The sequence below is a fragment of the Bufo gargarizans genome, chromosome 11, assembly GCF_014858855.1.
Source record: "Bufo gargarizans isolate SCDJY-AF-19 chromosome 11, ASM1485885v1, whole genome shotgun sequence".
Classification (NCBI taxonomy): domain Eukaryota; kingdom Metazoa; phylum Chordata; class Amphibia; order Anura; family Bufonidae; genus Bufo; species Bufo gargarizans.
In genome coordinates, this window is record NC_058090.1 from 54,831,858 (window position 1) to 54,851,868 (window position 20,011).

At 44.1% G+C, this 20,011-nt stretch overlaps 1 protein-coding gene across 2 annotated transcripts in view; it reads right to left on the minus strand.

The window, feature by feature from the left end:
- Positions 1-6,606, minus strand: part of SCG5 (secretogranin V) — a 32,840-nt gene extending 26,234 nt beyond the window's left edge. The window contains exons 1-2 of one of the 2 annotated variants that reach the window (XM_044272140.1): positions 6,486-6,606; positions 3,591-3,820 (exon numbers count right to left, since the gene is read on the minus strand). In XM_044272140.1, the coding sequence (XP_044128075.1) occupies positions 3,591-3,804 (214 nt within the window). In that variant the 5' untranslated portion in view covers positions 3,805-3,820; positions 6,486-6,606. Of the gene's footprint in view, positions 1-3,590; positions 3,821-5,810; positions 5,944-6,485 lie in introns of those variants that run through there. The other variant, XM_044272141.1, reaches the window with a different exon arrangement.
- Between the last annotated feature and the right edge of the window lie 13,405 nt (positions 6,607-20,011).

The following is a 20,011-nucleotide window of genomic DNA, read 5'->3' on the forward strand; positions in this document are numbered from 1 at the left end:
AGTAAAAAATATAACATTAAAATGACAAAAAATTATGGAGATGGATTTCATCTAGTAAAAAGAACATTTGTAACATACTTTCATCGGCTTTTGATGCTTAGCCAGAGTACTGATTGTAAGTAAAGCTGGCCATACATACTAGATGTAGGTCGGTGGGATTGGCCGACCATCTCATGTCTATTAGGACCTCCTGAAGGGCTGGGGAATGTTGGATTTCAACATGCCGGTTCCTTTTAGTCTCAGGAAGATAATTCACTGCCAAAAGGTGTCTGTAAGCAGATTTCTTCCCTCTCCCCTTTACAACTCAGCTACGCAGGGCATGCATGTATATGGGGCGGATCAAGAGAGCTAGCTTCCAATTCTCAGTGATCTCATGTGTTTCACTGGCTTACAATTTCTTTTTTTATGGCTCCAATAAAATAAATTTCCAATGTAATGTTGACAATATTCTCAGAATGAGTAATTACCAAGGAATTCTTGGGAGATTGGAGGACCTGATAATGAAGACACCTACTGGTAAGACTAATTATTTCTACATGAATCGATAATCAGGCCAGTTATTGGGGGATGAATGTTTGTAGAAATGTTTGTTCCTGATAATTGACCTGTGTAAAAAGTCCTGGTGATAACCCGATGAATGAGCAAACACTAATTCATTGGGTGACCATGTCTCTCGACTGACACCAAAAATAATCGTTTCTGGGCAGCCATACACAGGAGATGATTGCTGCGTGTAAGTGCAGCTCTCACCTCCTCTATAGATCATGAACTTATTGGGAACAAACTATTTTTTCCTGAGAATTAGGTCTACGCTGCTTTCATTCACCGGGTGCTTGTGCATATGGTGGCAGCTTGTTCAGTAGTTTCTGCTTGCAACAAAGACCTTCTCAAGAAAGCAAGGAAAATCATATGGATGTTTTAGTAATTTTTATCTGTTTAGCATTTAATTTTTTTTTCTAATTCCATGTCTTTGCACTATAAACTCTATCAATTTACTTAGCAAATGTGCGAGCCTATTTTTTCCTACATTCCCATAATCCACTAACTCTAGACTACACATGCGGACTGATATGATAAGGGCTAGTCTAGACTACACAGAGACAGGCAGAAATGTAGAATATATAGCAAAGTATCTTGTTATATGGGTGGTGCCATTGATTAAAATCAAATTACCGTACTCCATGTTTTCCATTTGGGACCCCAAATAAATATTTATTGGACATGATGGATGATTTTTCAAAAAAGTTACTCCCACTCAAGCATTGCTGTACACACCAAGCCTGTACGTTTTCCATAACACCGCTATAGTGTCTAACTAAATAGGGGTAGACAGTAAAGATCCTAATGCTAGGCCATTAATATTGCCATATAGTACCAGAATAAGCTTTGCTATACAGTGTGTAGATAATGCAATCAACCCCAGACAAATAGTGGAGACAGGTCACACAGTGTCCTATGAAAATACTGAATAGGTAAAATATACAGTGCCAGAACAACAGTGGTGTACATTACTAATATAAATAGAACATAAAGCATTCAGATGAAAATTGCTGTAGATTGTACTACTCCTCTGCGCCCAGCAGATACTAAGTAGTGCCCTTATAAATACTTTATAACAGAGCTGATGAATAGTGGATAGAACCATGTGGTGCCCGCATAAATTACCAAAAAGTTGAGCTAAAGGGGACCTTTCAACACGCCTGACATGCCTGTTTTAATAGCCTCATGCATTCCCCATGTAATAACAATTCTGTAGTAGTTTGTATATTGGGAGCAACTGAACATTTGAAATTAAAGAAGGAAGTACGATTGGTTTTGGGTAAAGTACTATTTCAAGCTAGACTTCTTATACTTAGGAAATGGATAAAAGAAGACCCTCCTACAGTGGGACAGTGGCGTGAAGCAGTAGTTAATCTCATTAAAAATCAACGGGTTTCTGAGTGCTATACTAAAAATCCAGTAGGACTTGACGAGATATGGAATAAATGGCCATATGAGGATGAGGAAATTATTATTATTATTATTTTTTATTTATTTTTTTCAGCTCCTCTCTCTCTCCTTTTTTCCAAGGGGTGGTGGGTGGGTATTTGGGTGATAACTAATAATATATATTATAGTAGTAATATGGATTGTGTTATATTATGTTATTGATGTGTTTGCATGTTTATACGTTTGAAAAAAAGAAAAGAATAAAGTATATAAAAAAAAAAAAAACAATTCTGGAGCATCTATTCTTATGACTATGTTGTGCCATTCCTGTACTATTTCTACTAGAAGTTATGAATGAATTACTAGCAGTCTGCAGTAAGGGTACAGAGGGGAGGTAACCAGTTGGGGGGGTGTACCTGCACAGTCTGACAATGGCTGCAATGATTGGACAGACTGATACTGTGCAGGTACACCCCCCCCCCCCCCACCTGGTTACCTCCCCTCTGTACCCTTACTGCAGACTGTTGGAAATTCATTCATAACTTCTAGTATAAATAATGAAGGAATAGCACAGCATAGAGCCATAAGAATAGATGCTCCAGAATTGTTATTACATGGGGAATGCATAAAGCTATTAAAACAGGCATGTCAGGAGAGGTGAGGGGTCCTCTTTAAGTGTCTGCTATGGGCTGATGGAAAAGCCCAGACAATGCAGACAATGGGCCATGAGGCACTTCTCTTCTGCCAGGATTACATATGCTTGCTTTAGGAGATTGTCCTAATACAACAATTTATTATCTATCCACAGGATAGGGAATAAGAGAGTCTTGATCAACGGTGTCAGACTGCTGGTGCCATGCCATTCACTGGAACAGAGACCTATGTTTCCCCAATAGGTTGGAGCAGCGACACACATGCATGCTGCTGCTCCATTTAACACTATGGGACTGCCGGCGATAGCCAAACACTTGTACTTGGCCTTCTCTGGTCGTTGTAGAGTTGAATGAAAAATCACAGGCCCCTTTTCTAGTGATTAGTAGGGGCTCCAGCACAGACAGACACTTAGTGCCTATCTTGTTGATAGGAGATAAGTTGTTGTAATGGGACAACCCCTTTAAACTGAGAGGTAGACCAAGTTTATCTTCCCCCCCAATCCCCTCTTCCCTGCCTAGTGAAGTGACTTTTAATGTTGCATCCAATGGAAAATATATTCATAGGAAAAAAATAAGAATAATGGGGGGCATTTATTAAACAAAAATACGTATTTTTGGCACAGATTGCAGCCGAAAAGTCCTTTGCGCCGACTTCTCCCCGGTCACACCAAGTCTAAAAAAGTGGGCTCGGCGTGGGCAGAGAAGAGGATGGGCTGACAGGCCCGTCTCATTTACCATTTTCTAGGCCTGTTGTAGGCGTAGAAAATGGTCTAAATGTATGACAGCTAGGAAGCCGTCTTACATTTTGAACTGGCGCTGGATGCGCCAAAATTATGTAGAGACCGTTGCCTCTTCATAACTCCGATAGATCCTCCGCCAGCTGTAGAGCTCATTAAGACTGGCATCTAAACTGCCGGTCTTAATAAATGTGCCCCAGTGTTTGCAATTTGCTGGCCTGGATAACTCCTAGAACAGAAGAGGTCTATAATACTGCAGGTTGTCAGTTACCTTCAATATTCTGCGGCCCCACAATGTTCACTGCCTGGTGCGCAGGGTACTCCACTCTTGGTCTTGCAATACCCAGCTCTTCCATTACCCCGTGAAGAAGCCGCTGAATGTCTGCCTCCGACACACTATCTGGGCTCCGTACACTATGACCAAGAGCTGGATTCAAACAGAGTGTTATCACCAGAATGGGATAAACCAAGGAGGATGACAACATTGGTCTCCATCTTCACCTGAATATAAACACAAAAGGTCATGTTATGCCACCATCACTGTCATGCTTGGTAAAGTACTAAATATTGGGCAGTCTGTCGATATCATAAATTGTAAGAACAGGCCAGCTGTAAAATTGTAGGATGATGAATCAACTAATTCTTGAAGGGGTTTTCCTAGATTTTCAGTATCTGAATGATGAGTATTCAACACCCAGGACCCCCACCAGTCAGCCGTTTGAGAAGGCAGCAAATCTTCTGTGAATGCCGCGGCCTTCTCTCTGCTTTTCCTAGGCCAGTGACGACACAGTCATGATCACATGGTCTAGGTCTAGGAGCAGCTCAGCCCCATTCAAGTGAAGGGGCTGAGCACAATACCAAGCAGCGCCACTATACAATGTAAGGCGCTGTGCTTGGTAGGCTGCGAGAAGGCAGCGGCGCTCACATGAGTGCCTCTGCCTCTTTAAAACAGCTGATTGGCGAGAGTCCCGGGTGTCAGACCCCCACCAATCAGATACTGATGACCTATCCTGAGGATAGGTTAGCCTTTAAGAAAAAAGTTCTGGAAAACTCTTATCCTAATTTCACACCTGAGCGTTTTACAGCGCGTTCCTATGCGCTGTAAAACGCTCAACAAGGAGAAACCAATGCTTCCCTATGGTAATGGTTCTCACCTGGGCGTTTTACAGCGCGTACGATCACGCTGTAAAACGCCCGACGCTCAAACAGGTTCTTGAGCTTTTTTGGGGCGTTTTGTCGCGAGTTCCCGTACATAGATATTCGGGAATGCGTGACAATGTGTGTTTGCCTGTCTCTGTATGCGCGATTGTAAACGCGGTTACAATCGCGCATACAGAGCGCTCGTTTCAGAACGCTCAGGTGTGAACCCAGGGTCAAGGCAACCAACCCTGGATTTTGTGAAAATAATAATTAAAAAAAAAAAAAATATATATATATATATATATATATATATATATATATATATATATATATATATATATATAGGTCAGCTGTAATTGGCAGAAAGTATCCAGCTGCCCTGTAGTGCCACCACAGGGGTATGAAGCACTACATGGTCTCAGGAAAATCAGTGGTGTGTCTGTGTAACACATGAAGCCAGGACCTGGGGAGAGATGGAGAGGGACAGAAATCCAGAGGAACAGAGAAGAATAAAGAAAGTAATAGAGAGAGACAGAAATAGAGAAGGATAAAACAAGAGAAAAGGACAGAGAGGGACACAAAGAGTGAGAGAGAAGGACCATAGAAAGGGTGAGAGAGGAACAGAGAAACAGTGGGAGGGACACAGACTGAGAAGGGCAGAGAAAGAGTGATAGACATAGAAATATTAAAACTTTGCTCTGCTCCAGCTAACTGATGTGGTCTCAAAAGAGACACTCCCCTCACAACTCAGAAAGCCCCTCAGCAATAGGGTGTCTATTATTTTTATGTGCCTCTGATCACCCAACAAATCAGCCAATTTATCCGCATGCACATCTCGCTGTGTAAACTGGGGATATGCTGCCAACAATATGCCAACTGACTGGGGGACAAATAAATTGGAAGAACAAACATTTGGATCTCATTCACTTTGCATAGGGCCATGTGAAAGGACCTTTAAATGAGTGTTGATCATTAGTGCTGATTATTTTTAGCCCAGCACTGGCCCATGTAACAGGACCCTTAGTCTGTTTCATCACTTGTGATTTCGGAGGTGTGCTTGGCCAGTGTATCTCTCACCTTTACATTTCTTCCTGAAAAAACCCCCGAAAGATCTAAAGGGCATCCCTTCTCATACAAAGCCCCAGCACATTTTCTTACATTCGGGTTATTGTTATATTGACAGGGCTTATGCTGTATGTATTATTAGGCTGCACAAGGAAAGTGAAATTGATTTAATCTGGCAGTAGTAGGACCTGACAGATGGCAATTTATTAGACTTTACCGATTGTCAGCCAGAGAAAAAGTACTGTATATAAATGTACAGGTAAAGCAGGACAAGTACAATTCTCACCTATAATTTATTACTGTGTTTTATTTTACTGCTTTTATGTGGTCAGTGCACATTTTCTTAAGCTTTCAAATTCCAGGTGCTGGAAAATCACCGGAAATTTACAGCACTACCTTGTGAAACTTTTTGGTCTCAGTTTTCTTCTTTTGCTTCCCGAGTTGCTTAAAAAAAATAAATTATATATATATATATATATATATATATATATATATATATATAGTATTGGTCTAATCTTCCAGTAATTTCTCCATCTCTCCACTGGAGAGCAGACCTATTCAACAGATCACAGTAAAACATAAATGAGGGTAGGCCAGATACATACATGTAAGCTGGTGGGTATATGTATGGGGCATGAGCTATGATGGAACATGATATATGAGGATGTCTTTTACGCAAGTAAGAGAAAAAAAGCTATTTGTCTTCCGGATATTCTCCTCCTGACCAGCAACGTAACTGATTAACATTATAATACACATTGCGACTGAGCAGAAGGTTACAAGCAGCATCACTTTAAATACAATGAAATTCAACCATAGAAAACCCCTGCAATAAATCCATAAAACAGGTCTGACCACCCAATTTCACAAGGAGCTCGCTGTGATGACTTGATATCTAGAGATATAACCAAAAAGACATCATCATCATCACATGCACAGAGAATAGAATGAGGAGACTTACAAACATGGAGGCTGGCAGCTGGGAGATGCAGGATCTGAAATGAGAGGAGGAAGCAGAAGGGAGGGGGGATGGATGCAGACGGAGCAGAGATGTGGGCGGGAAGTTGGTGACAGGTGAGGGCGAAAATAACAGTGGTAGACAGAGGACCTCTGGCCCTGGAGCTGCTTGGCCTTTCAGGGTTATGGATTCTCTGATGTACACATAAATATGGGTGCGTGCGCAAAGAAAAATATATAGCAAATGACTATAGAAACAGTCATCACAACAATGCATCACAAATACAATATAGACAGCAAATAATAAAAAAAAGATGCGCTACACCATAGAATAAAAAAATTAAGTTTATTGCATCCAATATATTTAAAAATGCACATGAAATATAAAAAAGCTACATGAAAGATGGAAAAAGAGAGGGTGAGCACAAAATCACATAGTAGCGTCACATACACAATCAAAGGTAATACAAAAGTATCTCCATTAAGAGCAATCAAAGCTAGTACTAACATAAGCAACAAATAGCCGAAAGTACAGAAAAGTGCAAATGCATAAACAGCACCACCATACGGACCTGTAACATGGCACTGAAGTAAGACGGTCAGCAGACGCCAGGTGACAATGCCCGACTAAGGCTACTTTCACACTTGCGGCAGAGTGATCCAGCAACCAGTTCCGTTGCCGGAAGTGCCTGCCGGATCCAGCAATCTGCATGCAAACAGAAAGCATTTGTAGACTGATCCGGATGCGGATCAGTCTTAAAAATGCATTGCAAGAACGGATCAGTCATATATATTTTTTTCACATTTTTACCGGTCTGGACTGATCCGGTATTGCAGTATTTTTAATGTAAATTTAATTTCAATGTAAATTAATGCCGGATCTGGCAACTGATCCAGAATTTTGGACGGAGATAATACCGCAGCATGCTGCGGTATTTCCTCCGTCCAAAATGCCGTTCAGTGACTGAGTGGGATGAAACTGATCAGTTCTTTTCCGGTATTGAGCCCCTGTGTCGGAACTCAGTGCCGGAAAAGAAAAACGCTAGTGTGAAAGTACGCTAATGGAGGGGAGCACGTGCGCCAAGTATTCTCTCTTATAAGGCTCAGCATCAGATGTCACCAAAGAACAGTGTGTGTGGGGTTTTGGAGATGGATGGGCGCATGAGCCGAGTACATTGGTGACAATGTATAGGAACTAAAAAACAAACAAACATTCAGTAGCATGCCCACCAGACTTGGGTGATGGGTGGGTCCATGTGTAGTTCAACAGTTTACAGGAGGTCAGGGCGAGGGAGCAATACACCAGTCTTGGAACAGATATCAAAAGATCAGACGATTGGAATTGAATTAATAAAACAGCCACAACATAGGAAGAACACAATGAGGTCAAGTAAATCAACCGGCTGCAAAATACATCCCGCAAGCCCAGGAGGGGATAGAAGTAGTTGTTTGTAACAATGATGGTGGCAGTAGTTGCTCACTCTTGCAGTCTCCATACAGTGATGAAGAAGGGCACACCCTTTACTCCCTTCGGGCACTCCCTGTTTATGCAGTGTATTGATGAGGCAATGATGAGACTGTCATGCATCTCCAGTATCCTCAGTGGAATACAGTTTCTGAACAGAGGGCCCTTTCTGTCTTTTAGCTAAGATGGGGAACCTGAAGTTTACTCGCATCAGTATGCAGAGAAGCCTATAGCCAGGGTGTAGGCAGTTCACTTCTCTGACAAATGCTCTGCAATCCTCCTTTGTGGCAGCTCAGCTTTCTGCTACCTAGTGATGAGCGGCAGGGGTAATATTCGAATTTGCGATATTTCACAAATATTTTGTAGAATATTCGTGATTTCAAGATTATAGTCTTGATTGCGAAAATTGGCAATGTATTATTCGCGTAATACAACTTTTCTATTGGTTGCTAGGGATGTTGCTAAGCTGTTACAAAGACTTTTCATTGGCCCACAAGCTGTACGGTGTTAAAAAAAACAAAAAAAACTATATTCGTCATTACGAATATATAGCACTATATTCTAAATATTCGCGAATTCTCGAAGTGCCGATATTCGTGATAAAAATTGGCTTTTCGAATATTCGCGCTCAACACTACTGCTACCTTCAGTAACTTTTCCTATTAAGAGTTGGCATGTATGCTGTCACTTTCTTTTCAAATCCACAGGGTAGGATGATTTCCCTGCCAGCACTGCACCTTGGGTAGACCCTGAACTTCAGGTCCTCCTAGATAGTGATAGACGAACATCGGCCAAGACTATTAGCGATCAAATGTTAGCAAACCGCACGTTTGTGGCGGGTCCCATTCACTTCAATGGCAGGCGAACCTGAAAAACCTTCAGGTCATATTTGCAGCCACCAAATACTTACTAGAAATGCACAAATATAGTCCCACAACATGGACGGTGACATACCAGAGAGGGGATCATTGGCTAAAATTCCCACAAAAAATATGTATTTTAATCAGGGGCCATTTTCATGCGTCTTAAAAGGGAAACTCTCAAAAATGTGCCCTGCTGGAGCCTAGAAACTTTTTATTTTAGGCCACGGGAGTACTGGCCCCAAAAATTAGGCATTCACCTGACAGAAAAGAACTTGTGATGATGTGGCTGGAGGTATATTAGGCAGTCACTGGATAAAAATTTTACTGTAGGCCAGTGGAGTACAGGCCCCAAAATTTGGCATTCACCGGACAGAAAAGGCCTTTTATGCCGCTGTATATACATAGACCATTCTTTGTTCTGGGTAATTGCGGATATGTGTGGGCTGGCATGAGGAAATTTAATTACACATTGTCGTCACAGGTGTTGAATTCCTCTGAGATCCATGCCTCATTCATTTTTAGAAATGTGAGGTAGTCCACACTGTCGTGAGCTAGGCGAGTCAGCTTATCGGTCACGATCCCCCCTGATGCGCTGAACGTCCTTTCGGACAGGACACTCGATGAGGGCCAAGCCAAGAGTTCCATGGCAAATTGTGCCAGCTCTGGCCACAGGTCAAGCCTGCACACCCAGTAGTCCAGAGCTTCCTCACTTCTCAGAGTGTCCACATCGGCCGTTAACCCAATGTAGTCAGACACCTGTTGGTCTAGGCGTTCCTTGAGGCTGAATCCGGAGGGCGGCTGTCGAGGGGTTGGCTACAAGAATGATCTCATATTCGTAGTGACCAACACATATTCAAACCGCCCTCTTACAGGCGCGGTAGGATTGGTACCCGCTCCTGTTTTGCTATGGGTGGAAATTCCTCTGCCAGCACCCACAACAGCAGAATGCAGCATCTCTCGCAGCAAGGCCTGGAAATGCTGCATTCTGACAGCCCTTTGCGAGTCTGGTAACATGTCCGCCATTTTGTCTTTGTACTGGGGGTCTAAGTACGTTGCCACCCAGTACTGGTCCTTGCCCTTTATGCTTTTTATACGGGGGTCCCTCTGCAGTCACTGGAGCATGAAGGCCTCCCATTTGCACTAAATTGGAAGTGGTGGCTCCTGCTCATCTCCCAGGAGAATGTCATCCTCGGTCTTCTCCCCCCAGCCACGGACAACACCATGAATCCCCAAAAAAGTTTGAAGTCCCCCTCAAAGCCTACTCTTCTTGCTCCTCCTCCCCCCAGCCACCATCCTCCTCTGACTACTCTTCAGACTCATGCCGACTGGTTTCAGATGGAGTAGCCCCCCTCTGGGAATTCATTCAGCATTGCGACTTCCTCATCTTCCTGCTCCTCGACGGCTTGATCAATGACACAACGCAATGCAGGCTCCATAAAGGTGTCACTGATGGCGCCCTGGCTGCTACTGACCAGTTTGATGATCTCAAACGGCCGCAGAAGTCTGCATGCGTCGCACATGAGCAACCACTGGGGCGGTGAAAAAAAAACAAGCTCCCAGAACCTGTCCTGCTGCAGAGTTCGTACAGGTAGTTGTTAACGGCACTGGAGCAGCCTATCAAGCATATACAAGGTGGAGTTCCAGCGCTTCGGGCAGTAGTCACAAATCAGACGTCAGACGGGCAAGTGGTGTCGCCGCGGAACATCAGCAAGGTGAGCCATGGCCGTGTAAGATCTAAAATGGCCCGAGATTTTCGTGGCCTGCTGCAAGGGGTATTTGGCAACAAATCGCTGCACGACTAACTTCAGGACGTGTGCAATGCACGGTACGTGTGTCATGTTGCCATGTTTCAGCGCGCTCAGCAGATTGGCACCATTTTCGTACACCACTTTGCCAACTGTCAAATTGAGTGGTGTCAGCCACTGATCAGCCTGTGACCACAGAGCTGAAAGTAGTGCAGAACCAGTGTGGCTCTTGGCTTCCAGGCACAACAGCCGCAGCACAGCATGGCATCTCACCTGGCACGTCAAATAGGTTCTGGGTAGCTGGGGGTGTGTGCAGCGGAAGAGGTGGTAGCAGTGGAAAAGGAGGAGTCAGCTGAGGAGGAGACTGAGGATGGAGTAGGAGAAGAAGAGGCAGGCCTGCATGCAATCCGTGGCGCTAACACCAAATCCACACGGGTGACACGGGTTGCATCCTTGACAGCAATCAGAAGGTTCACCCAGTGGGCAGTAAAAGTTAAGTACCTTCCCTGCCCATGTTTGCTAGGCCACGTGTCTGTGGTCAGATGTATCTTGGCACCTACACTGTATGCCAGAGATACATTCACTTGCCGCTGAACATGGCCATATAGCTCTCGTATGCCCTTCTGGGAGAAATATTTCCTTCCGGGGGACCTTCCATTGCGGTGTTTCAATGGCCACAAATTTTCTAAAGTCCTCAGAGTCCACCAGTTTATATGGCAGTAGTTGGCAGGCTAGCAGTTCTGACAATCCGGCAGTCAGCCGTTGGGCAAGAGGATTATCCAGTGTCATCAATTTTATATTAGAAAGTTTGGGCCACGGAAGCCTGCCTTTTGCCAAATAAACGCGTCGACGGCACGGTGGAAGGTGGTGTGGAAGACAAATGGGAGGAGAAGAGGCAGGACGTGGAGCGCTGGGAGTGTGGCTTTGTGGGTTCTGACGACATTGCTCCCACTGGGCTCGGTCATGGGAGGCCAGGTGGCTTCTTAAGGCAGTTGTCCCTAGGCAAGTGTTGGGCTTACCACGACTTATGCATTGACAGCACAGGCTGCAGATGGCAACACTATTGTCAGCAGTTGACAAGTAAAAAAAAAAAAAAAAGCCCACACTGCGGAGCCATGTGCCAGCATCCTGGAAGCATCAGAAGTGACCGTGCGTGGTGGATAGCTAGCTCCAAATACATTTGCAGTCTGTTTTTTGCCTCCTGTGCCCTGCGAGCTGTGCCTGCTTCTCCTCCTTCTCTGCTGCTCCGTCTCTCCCTCTGAATTCCTCTTCTCTTCTTCTCTTGCGGGCACCAATGTGACGTCCATCGTCACGTCATCAACCTCACCTTCACCACCACTGACATTTGAGATGTCGGAGTAGGCAGCAACAGCGGGGACCCCCCCCTCCTTGGGCTGGTCTGGGTACTGTCTTCAGACCGCTGGGTGGCGGCCGTTGCTACCTCCCCTTCTGCATCCGATTTCAAGAATGGCTGCGCATTGGTAAGGTCTGGGAATGGATGGGAAAATAATTCCTCTGACTCGAGTGGAGGGGCTATGGTGGTGGTGGATTTGGGGGTGCACTCAGCTAAGACTAAGTAGGATGCGGAAGGGTGAGTGAGCCACTCAACCAACTCTGCGTCCTTTGCAGTAATCATACTCGCCTTCTCCAACTTCCCACTTGGACTCCAGCCTGGTGCACCTGCCTGACCCCTACCCCCCCCCCCCCCCCCCCTGCGGAAAAGCCTGCCTCTTCCTCTGTCTGTCATTTTGAAAATGACCATGTGCCTAAGTCCCTACAGAAGAGCAATAGTTGTGAAAGCAGCTATATTGCCGGCCTCAATCAATATTTGGTGTAAGCAGGTATATCTAACCCCTTAATCAGTCTTTTGTGGAAGCAGGTATAACACACCCCTCAATCAGTTTTTTTTGGGGGACAACTGGTTTATTACACCCGTTGCAATCAGTTGTTCCAATAGCGTTTGTCCCTCTATATAGCTGCAGTATCGTAGCAGAACTGCACACAAATGATGCACTATATAGAAAGTACAGTCGTGGCCAAAAGTTTTGAGACAAATATTAGTTTTCACAAAGTTTGCTGCTAAACTGCTTTTAGATCTTCGTTTCAGTTGTTTCTGTGATGTAGTGAAATATAATTACAAGCACTTCATATGATTCAAAGGCTTTTATCGACAATTACATGAAATTTATGCAAAGAGTCAGTATTTGCAGTGTTGGCCCTTCTTTTTCAGGACCTCTGCAATTCGACTAGGCATGCTCTCAATCAACTTCTCTGGGCCAATTCCTGACCGATAGCAACCCATTCTTTCATAATCACTTCTTGGAGTTTGTCAGAATTAGTGGGTTTTTGTTTGTCCACCCGCATATGGAGGATTGACCACAAGTTCTCAATGGAATTAAGATCTGGGGAGTTTCCAGGCCATGGACCCAAAATGTCAAAGTTTTGGTCCCCGAGCCACTTAGTTATCATTTTTGCCTTATAGCACGATGCTCCATCGTGCTGGAAAATGCATTTTTCTTCACCAAACTGTTGTTGGATTGTTGGAAGAAGTTGCTGTTGGAGGGTGTTTTGGTACCATTCTTTATTCATGGCTGTGTTTTTGGGCAAAATTGTGAGTGAGCCCACTCCCTTGGATGAGAAGCAACCCCACACATGAATGGTCCCAGGATGCTTTACTGTTGGCATGACACAGGACTGATGGTAGTGCTCACCTTTTCTTCTCCGGACAAGCCTTTTTCCTGATGCCCCAAACAATCGGAAAGAGGCTTCATCGGAGAATATATGACTTTGCCCCAGTCCTCAGCAGTCCATTCACCATATTTTCTGCAGAAGATCAATCTGTCCCTGATGTTTTTTTTTGGAGAGAAGTGGCTTCTTTGCTGCCCTTCTTGACACCAGGCCATCTTCCAAAAGCCTTCGCCTCACTGTGCATGCAGATGCGCTCACACCTGCCTGCTGCCATTCCCGAGCAAGCTCTGCACTGGTGGCACTCCGATCTCGCAGCTGAATCCTCTTTAGGAGACGATCCTGGCGCTTGCTGGACTTTCTTGGACGCCTCTTAACAAGAATTGAACCTCTTTCCTTGAAGTTCTTGATGATCCTATAAATTGTTGATTGAGGTACAATCTTAGTAGCCACAATATCCTTGCCTGTGAAGCCATTTTTATGCAACGCAATAATGGCTGCACGCGTTTCTTTTAGGGTCACCATGGTTAACAATGGAAGAACAATGATTTCAAGCATCACCCTCCTTTTAACAGGTCAAGTCTGCCATTTTAACCCAATCAGCCTGACATAATGATCTCCAGCCTTGTGCTCGTCAACATTCTCACCTGAGTTAACAAGACCATTACCAAAATGATCTCAGCAAGTCCTTTAATGACAGCAATGAAATGCAGTGTAAAGTTTTTTGGGGGATTAAGTTAATTTTCATGGCAAAGAAGGACTATGCAATTCATCTGATCACTCTTCATAACATTCTGGAGTATATGCAAATTGCCATTCTAAAAACTTAAGCAGCAACTTTTCCAATTTCCAATATTGTAATTCTCAAAACTTTTGGCCACGACTGTATATTATAGGTATATCACAGCCCTGCCTCAATCATATTTTTTTGGGGGGTCTACAGGTATATCACCAGTTGCAATTAGTTGTTCCAATATCGTTTGTCCCTCTATATAGCTGCGGTATCGCAGCAGAACCGCACACAACTGCTGCACAATACAAATGCACTAATATTCTTTCTATGTTATAAAGTATATTATAAGTATATCACACCCCTCTGTATATCACACCTATACCAGTCGTTAAAAGGATTTTTGTGGCCCTATTAGCTAGCATTTGGTGTCCCCAACAGTCTGTCCCTGTTCCACAAAGCAACCTCTCCCTACACTGACAACATACAGAATGGAAAATGGCAGCCAGATAAGGTTCTGTTGTAAGGTAGGGGGTATGTCCATGTGCTGAAATGTCTCAATTGACTGTCCTGTCCCACCTGATGGATGTGTCATGGGTCAAAGTTCGGCGCATTGCAAAAGAATACGGCACACGCGAACATCGCCATATGTTTGCATGTTCGGTGGATCGCGAACCGACCGCCGGGCGAACCGCAAGGCCATCACTACTCCTAGAGAGAAAGGGGATGGTGCTGGTCCTGCCTAGCCAGTAGGGAACCTCCACGGCTCTCTCTCTCTATACACAGCCTATGGGACACAATACATAAATATAATGCATGACATATACCATATGCCAGTGGTGGCGAACCTATGGCACGGGTGCCAGAGGCGGCACTCAGAGCCCTCTCTGTGGGCACCCACTTCCTGGGAAAAGTCTATGGTGTATCAATATGCCTTAAACTTTTCCTGCCATTCATCAGAGCAGTGCACACTATGAACAGTGCAGGCAGCACATTGAATGTAGGCAGGCTATTATAGTACATTGAGGATATACTATATTTGTAATTTAGGTTGAATTGCCGTGCGATAAATAAGTGGGTTTAGTGTTAGAGTTTGGGCACTCTGTCTCTAAAAGGTTCACCATCAGTGCCATATGCAATGAAGCATTGAAAGTGTTTATTTTAATTACTTTACAATTTTCGTCTTATGTCACGAGTTTGTATTTACAAGCTTTCACCCATTTGCTGACATCCGTTCCTATTTCTACAAGGGGAAGGGGGGGGGGGGGGGGAAGCACAAAATAAGGATAAAAATACACTGTAGGGAATTGAGGGGAATTTACCCAGAATGGAAAGTCACTACAAAGAGTCACACAGACTCTGGCTCACGGATTGCACATTCATTTCAATGAGACTCCCACGTAGCTTCCCCCAGAAATAACAGCTAACCCCTTAAAAGGGTTATCTGTGAATTTCATATCAATGATGTATCCTCTGGATAGGTCATCAATATCAGATTGTGGAGGTCCATCACCCAGGACCCCTTATGATCACTGTATGAAGAAGCCACCCTGTTCCATGAGTACCTAGGCTTCTTCCTAGGCTAGTAACATCAATCATGTAGCCTAGGCACAGCTCAGTCACATTCAGGTGAATAGGGCTGAGCTGCGATACGAAGCACAGCTGCTATACAATGGATGGCACTGTGCTTGGTGAGCTGTGAGAAGGCCATGGCTTCCTCAAACAGCTGATCGGTGGGGGTTCTGGGAATTGGACCCTGCTGATCCAGAGGATATGGCATCAATATGAAAGCTGCAGACAGGTATATCCTGAATAGATCAACCTATGCATTACTATGAGCATGTGAGAAATTTTAATAGCTGTTTATTGTAGTTTCCTTCATTTTCCAAAAACAGTTTTACATTTTTAGCACACAGCAGACTAGTATAATAGCGATATACTAATATACTTGTTGCATAGGCGGCCAATGCCCGCCACCGTCCCCCTCTCCCAGTCAAGCATAGGTGCAGCTCCACTAAACTGTCTTCCTCTTCTCCATTTCCTTGCGGCGTGCTCGGCCGCTGGAGTCATTTATGCCCCTGCAGGCCAGCCTGCTTCTTGCTGGCAAGGCACCTTACCTTTGCCAGTAGGACATGCAAGTGCTCCCTGGCTGGTGCCCTCACCCTAATTTGCCCTAACTCACCCCAATTTGCACCAGCCAATGGCTGTCCACTTTTGGGTACTTACAACAGCTTCACCCATGGAGGGTGCCTGAGCAACAGGTTGTCTAGCTTGCTAGTTCCTGCAAAGGTGTGCTGTATTATGTGATAATGACTTTGGAATTCTTTTACTTATCCAAGCCATTCAGACTGTTTTCTCATGACACATTGTACTTCATGATAGTCATAAATTAGAGTAAATATATTTCACCTTATAAAAAAAAAATCCTCAAATTACCAAAAATTTTGAAAAATTCGCAATTTTCTAAATTTCTATTTCACTGCTTTTAAAACAGAAAGTGATACCTCATAAAATATTTATTACTTAACATTCCCCATATGTCTACTTTATGTTGGCATCATTTTGTAAATGTCATTTTATTTTTTTTAGGACTTTAAGGCTTAGAATTTTAGAAGCAATTCTTAAATTTTTTTAAGAAAATTTCCAAAACCCACTTTTTAAAAGGACCAGTTCAGGTCTGAAGTCACTTTGTGGGGCTTACATAGTGGATACTCCCCATAAATGACCCCATTGTACAAACTACACCCCTGAAGTTACTCAAAACTGATTTTACTAACTTTGTTAACCCTTTAGGGAATTAAAGGAAAATGGAGATGACATTTCTTCCATTTTAATAAATTTTTTTCTTTAAAGGGAGTCTGTCACCAGCATTTCACTTTTTTAACCTTTCCCACTGCTCTCTAGCATGCTTACAGTTAATCAAAATGTTACCTCTGGCATCTTTCCTGCTCTTATAAATCCATCAAAAACGATCTTTATAAGATATGCAAATGAGGGCTCGCAAGTGCCCAGGGGCGGCGTTACTCTCTTAGGTGCCCTGCTTGCTCAGCCTTTTCATTGCATCCCCCCCGCCCCTTCCTACCCTCCGCCCACCCATCCTTTCCCTCTGACCGCCTTTCTCATAGCTTGTTATTCAGCCGATATCCCGCGCCTGCGCACTCATTCCTTTGGCCGGCGCATGCGCACTGCGATGCCCATTCCTTGTACGGCATCACAGTAATTAATGCGCATGCGCCGATGGACCGCCTCCTTTGTTGAGTTTTCACGTCGTTAGCGGCGCATGCGCAATAGTTACTGTCATGCCGTACAATTTTTTTGTTACCTTACACTTTTTTTTATTTTTCGCGGTGTTCACCTGAGGGGTTAGGTCATGTGATATTTTTATAGAGCTGGTTGGATGCAGCGATACCCAATATGTATAATTTTTTTTATTTATTTCACTTTAACACAATAATAGCATTTTTTAAACAAAAAAAATGATGTTTTAATGTCTCCATGTTCTGAGAGCTATAGTTTTTTAAAATCTTTTAAGCGATTTTCTTATGTAGGAGCTCATATTTTTCAGGATGAGGTGACGGTTTTATTAGTACCATTTTGTGGGACATACGCCTTTTTGATCACTTGGTGTTGCACTTTTTGTGATGTAAGGTGACAAAAATAGCTTTTTTATGGTGTTTATTGGACAGGGTGGATCATGTGATATATTTATATAGCCGGCCGTCACAGACGTGGCAATACCAAATATGTCTATTTTTTATTTATTTTTTTCCCCAAAATTTTTATTACTTTTTTTTTTTTACATGTGAAACCTTTTTTTATAAAAAAAATAAATATTTTATTTTTTATTTTACACTTTGTGTCCCCCATAAAGGTCATACAAGACCTCTGGGGGACATTTAATGTCACTTCTCCCCCCCCCCCCCCCACTATTGATTTCTCCTGTAACTGAGGCTGACATAGTAGCCCCAGTAAAGAGGCTGTACAGCAGAATACTGCAGGGCTGATCAAGGTCTGTTAAAGACCCGACAGCTCCTGCACTCTGCCGGCCCCTGCAGTCACATGACCACCGGGCCGGGACAGGAAGTGTATAGTGCTTTCTGATCTGTATTCACAGCGCTCGTTGAGAGCTGTGTATGCAGCGATCTAGAAGGCAGGGACACCTGGGAACTGTCCCTGCCTTCTCCCTGTAGTGCCCTGCTGTCACTGACAGCGGGCCCCTGACACAGCAGCTGCGATCTCTAAATGGACGTTTCAGACCGTCCATTCAGAGATAAACAACCACTACTGGAAGTTTATAGTCAATGGGAAGATCTGAAGTGGTTAAAGGGTGAATACCAGGGGAATGCCAGGATAACAGCCTTAGGTCTAGACCAAAGCCAAATCTGTTGGGTTAACACAGTGGTTTCACACCTACTGTCGTAACAATACTCACCCGAAGGAAAATAATCTATGCATAATGGTTATCATTGGTTTTTCGCCCTATAAGACGCACCGGCCTATAAGACGCACCTAGGTTTTTGAGGAGGAAAATAAGAAAAAAAAAATTTTTAACCAAAAGGTGTGCTTTTTGGTGGGTTTGAAATATTGGTGGCCTGTGCATGACGCACTGTCATGTAGGGCACCTGTGGATGGCACTGTTATGGGGTGGGTGTTCTGTGGATGGCACTGCTATGTGTCATCCAGAGATCCCCCTTATAACAGTGTCACCCAATACACCGGCCCTCTGCTCCCCGCAGTATTTATAAACATTAATCCTTATCTCGTTATTAAGTTTAACAAACGCTGCGCTCTCCCCTGTATCCGTAAAGCACTTACGAACACGCTTCCATAGCAGGCAGAGCGGACGGCAGCAGTAACGTCACTCACTGACGTCACGCGCCTGCTTCATTCATAAAGTGGGAGGAGCAGGCGCTCGACGTCAGTGAGTGACGTTACTGCTGCCGTCCGCTATGCCTGCTATGGAAGCGAGTTCGTAAGTGCTGTACGGATACAGGGGAACAGGGGAGAGCACAGCGTTAGTTAAACTTAATAACAGGATAAGGATTAATGTTTATAAATACTTCGGTGAGCGGCGGGGCCCGGTGTAAGAGTACAGTCACCGGGGCCCCACCCCTAATTCCGGACTACAGCCCCTCCTCCCTCCCGGCTCACACATCGCTGCAGCATCGCAGACTGCGATTTAAAATGGAAGCATTCGCCCCATAAGACGCAGCGGCATTTTCCCCCCACTTTTGGAGGGGGAAAGTGCGTCTTATGGGGCGAAAAATACAGTAATGCCACTGACAGTACAAGATGTACTGACAGCACAAGAAGTGTGTGTGTGTAGGTTTATTTTGTACAATGGATGATTTGTTTCTGTGTAGAGATGGCCTTGTGGTTAGCCCGGCGGTCGTTTCGCGGCAAACTTTGCTAGTTCGCAGTTCGCCAAACATATGGCGATGTCCACCAGTGCCATATTCTTTTGCATTGTGCCGAACTTTGACCCATGACACATCCATCAGGTGGGACGTCCTGTTGAGACATTTCAGCACATGGACCCACCCCCTACCCTATAAATAAATCTGATCTGGCCGCCATTTTACATTCAGTCTTGCCAGTGTAGGGAGAGGTTGCTGTGAGGAGCAGAGACAGACTGTTCGAGACACCAAACGCTACCTAATAGGGCCACAAAAGTCCTTTGAAGGACTGGTATAGGTGTGCTATCGATAGAAAGTATATTATAGTGCATTTGTATTGTGCAGCAGTTGTGTGCGGTTCTGCTGCAATATTGCAGCAATACAGAGGGACAAAAGCTATTAGAACAACTAATTGCAACAGGTGTGATATACCAGTTGCTCCCCCCAAAAACTGATTGAGGAAGGGGTGTGATATACAGTACAGACCAAAAGTTTGGACACACCTTCTCATTCAAAGAGTTTTCTTTATTTTCATGACTATGAAAATTGTCGATTCACACTGAAGGCATCAAAACTATGAATTAACACATGTGGAATTATATACATAAAAAAGTGTGAAACAACTGAAAATATGTCATATTCTAGG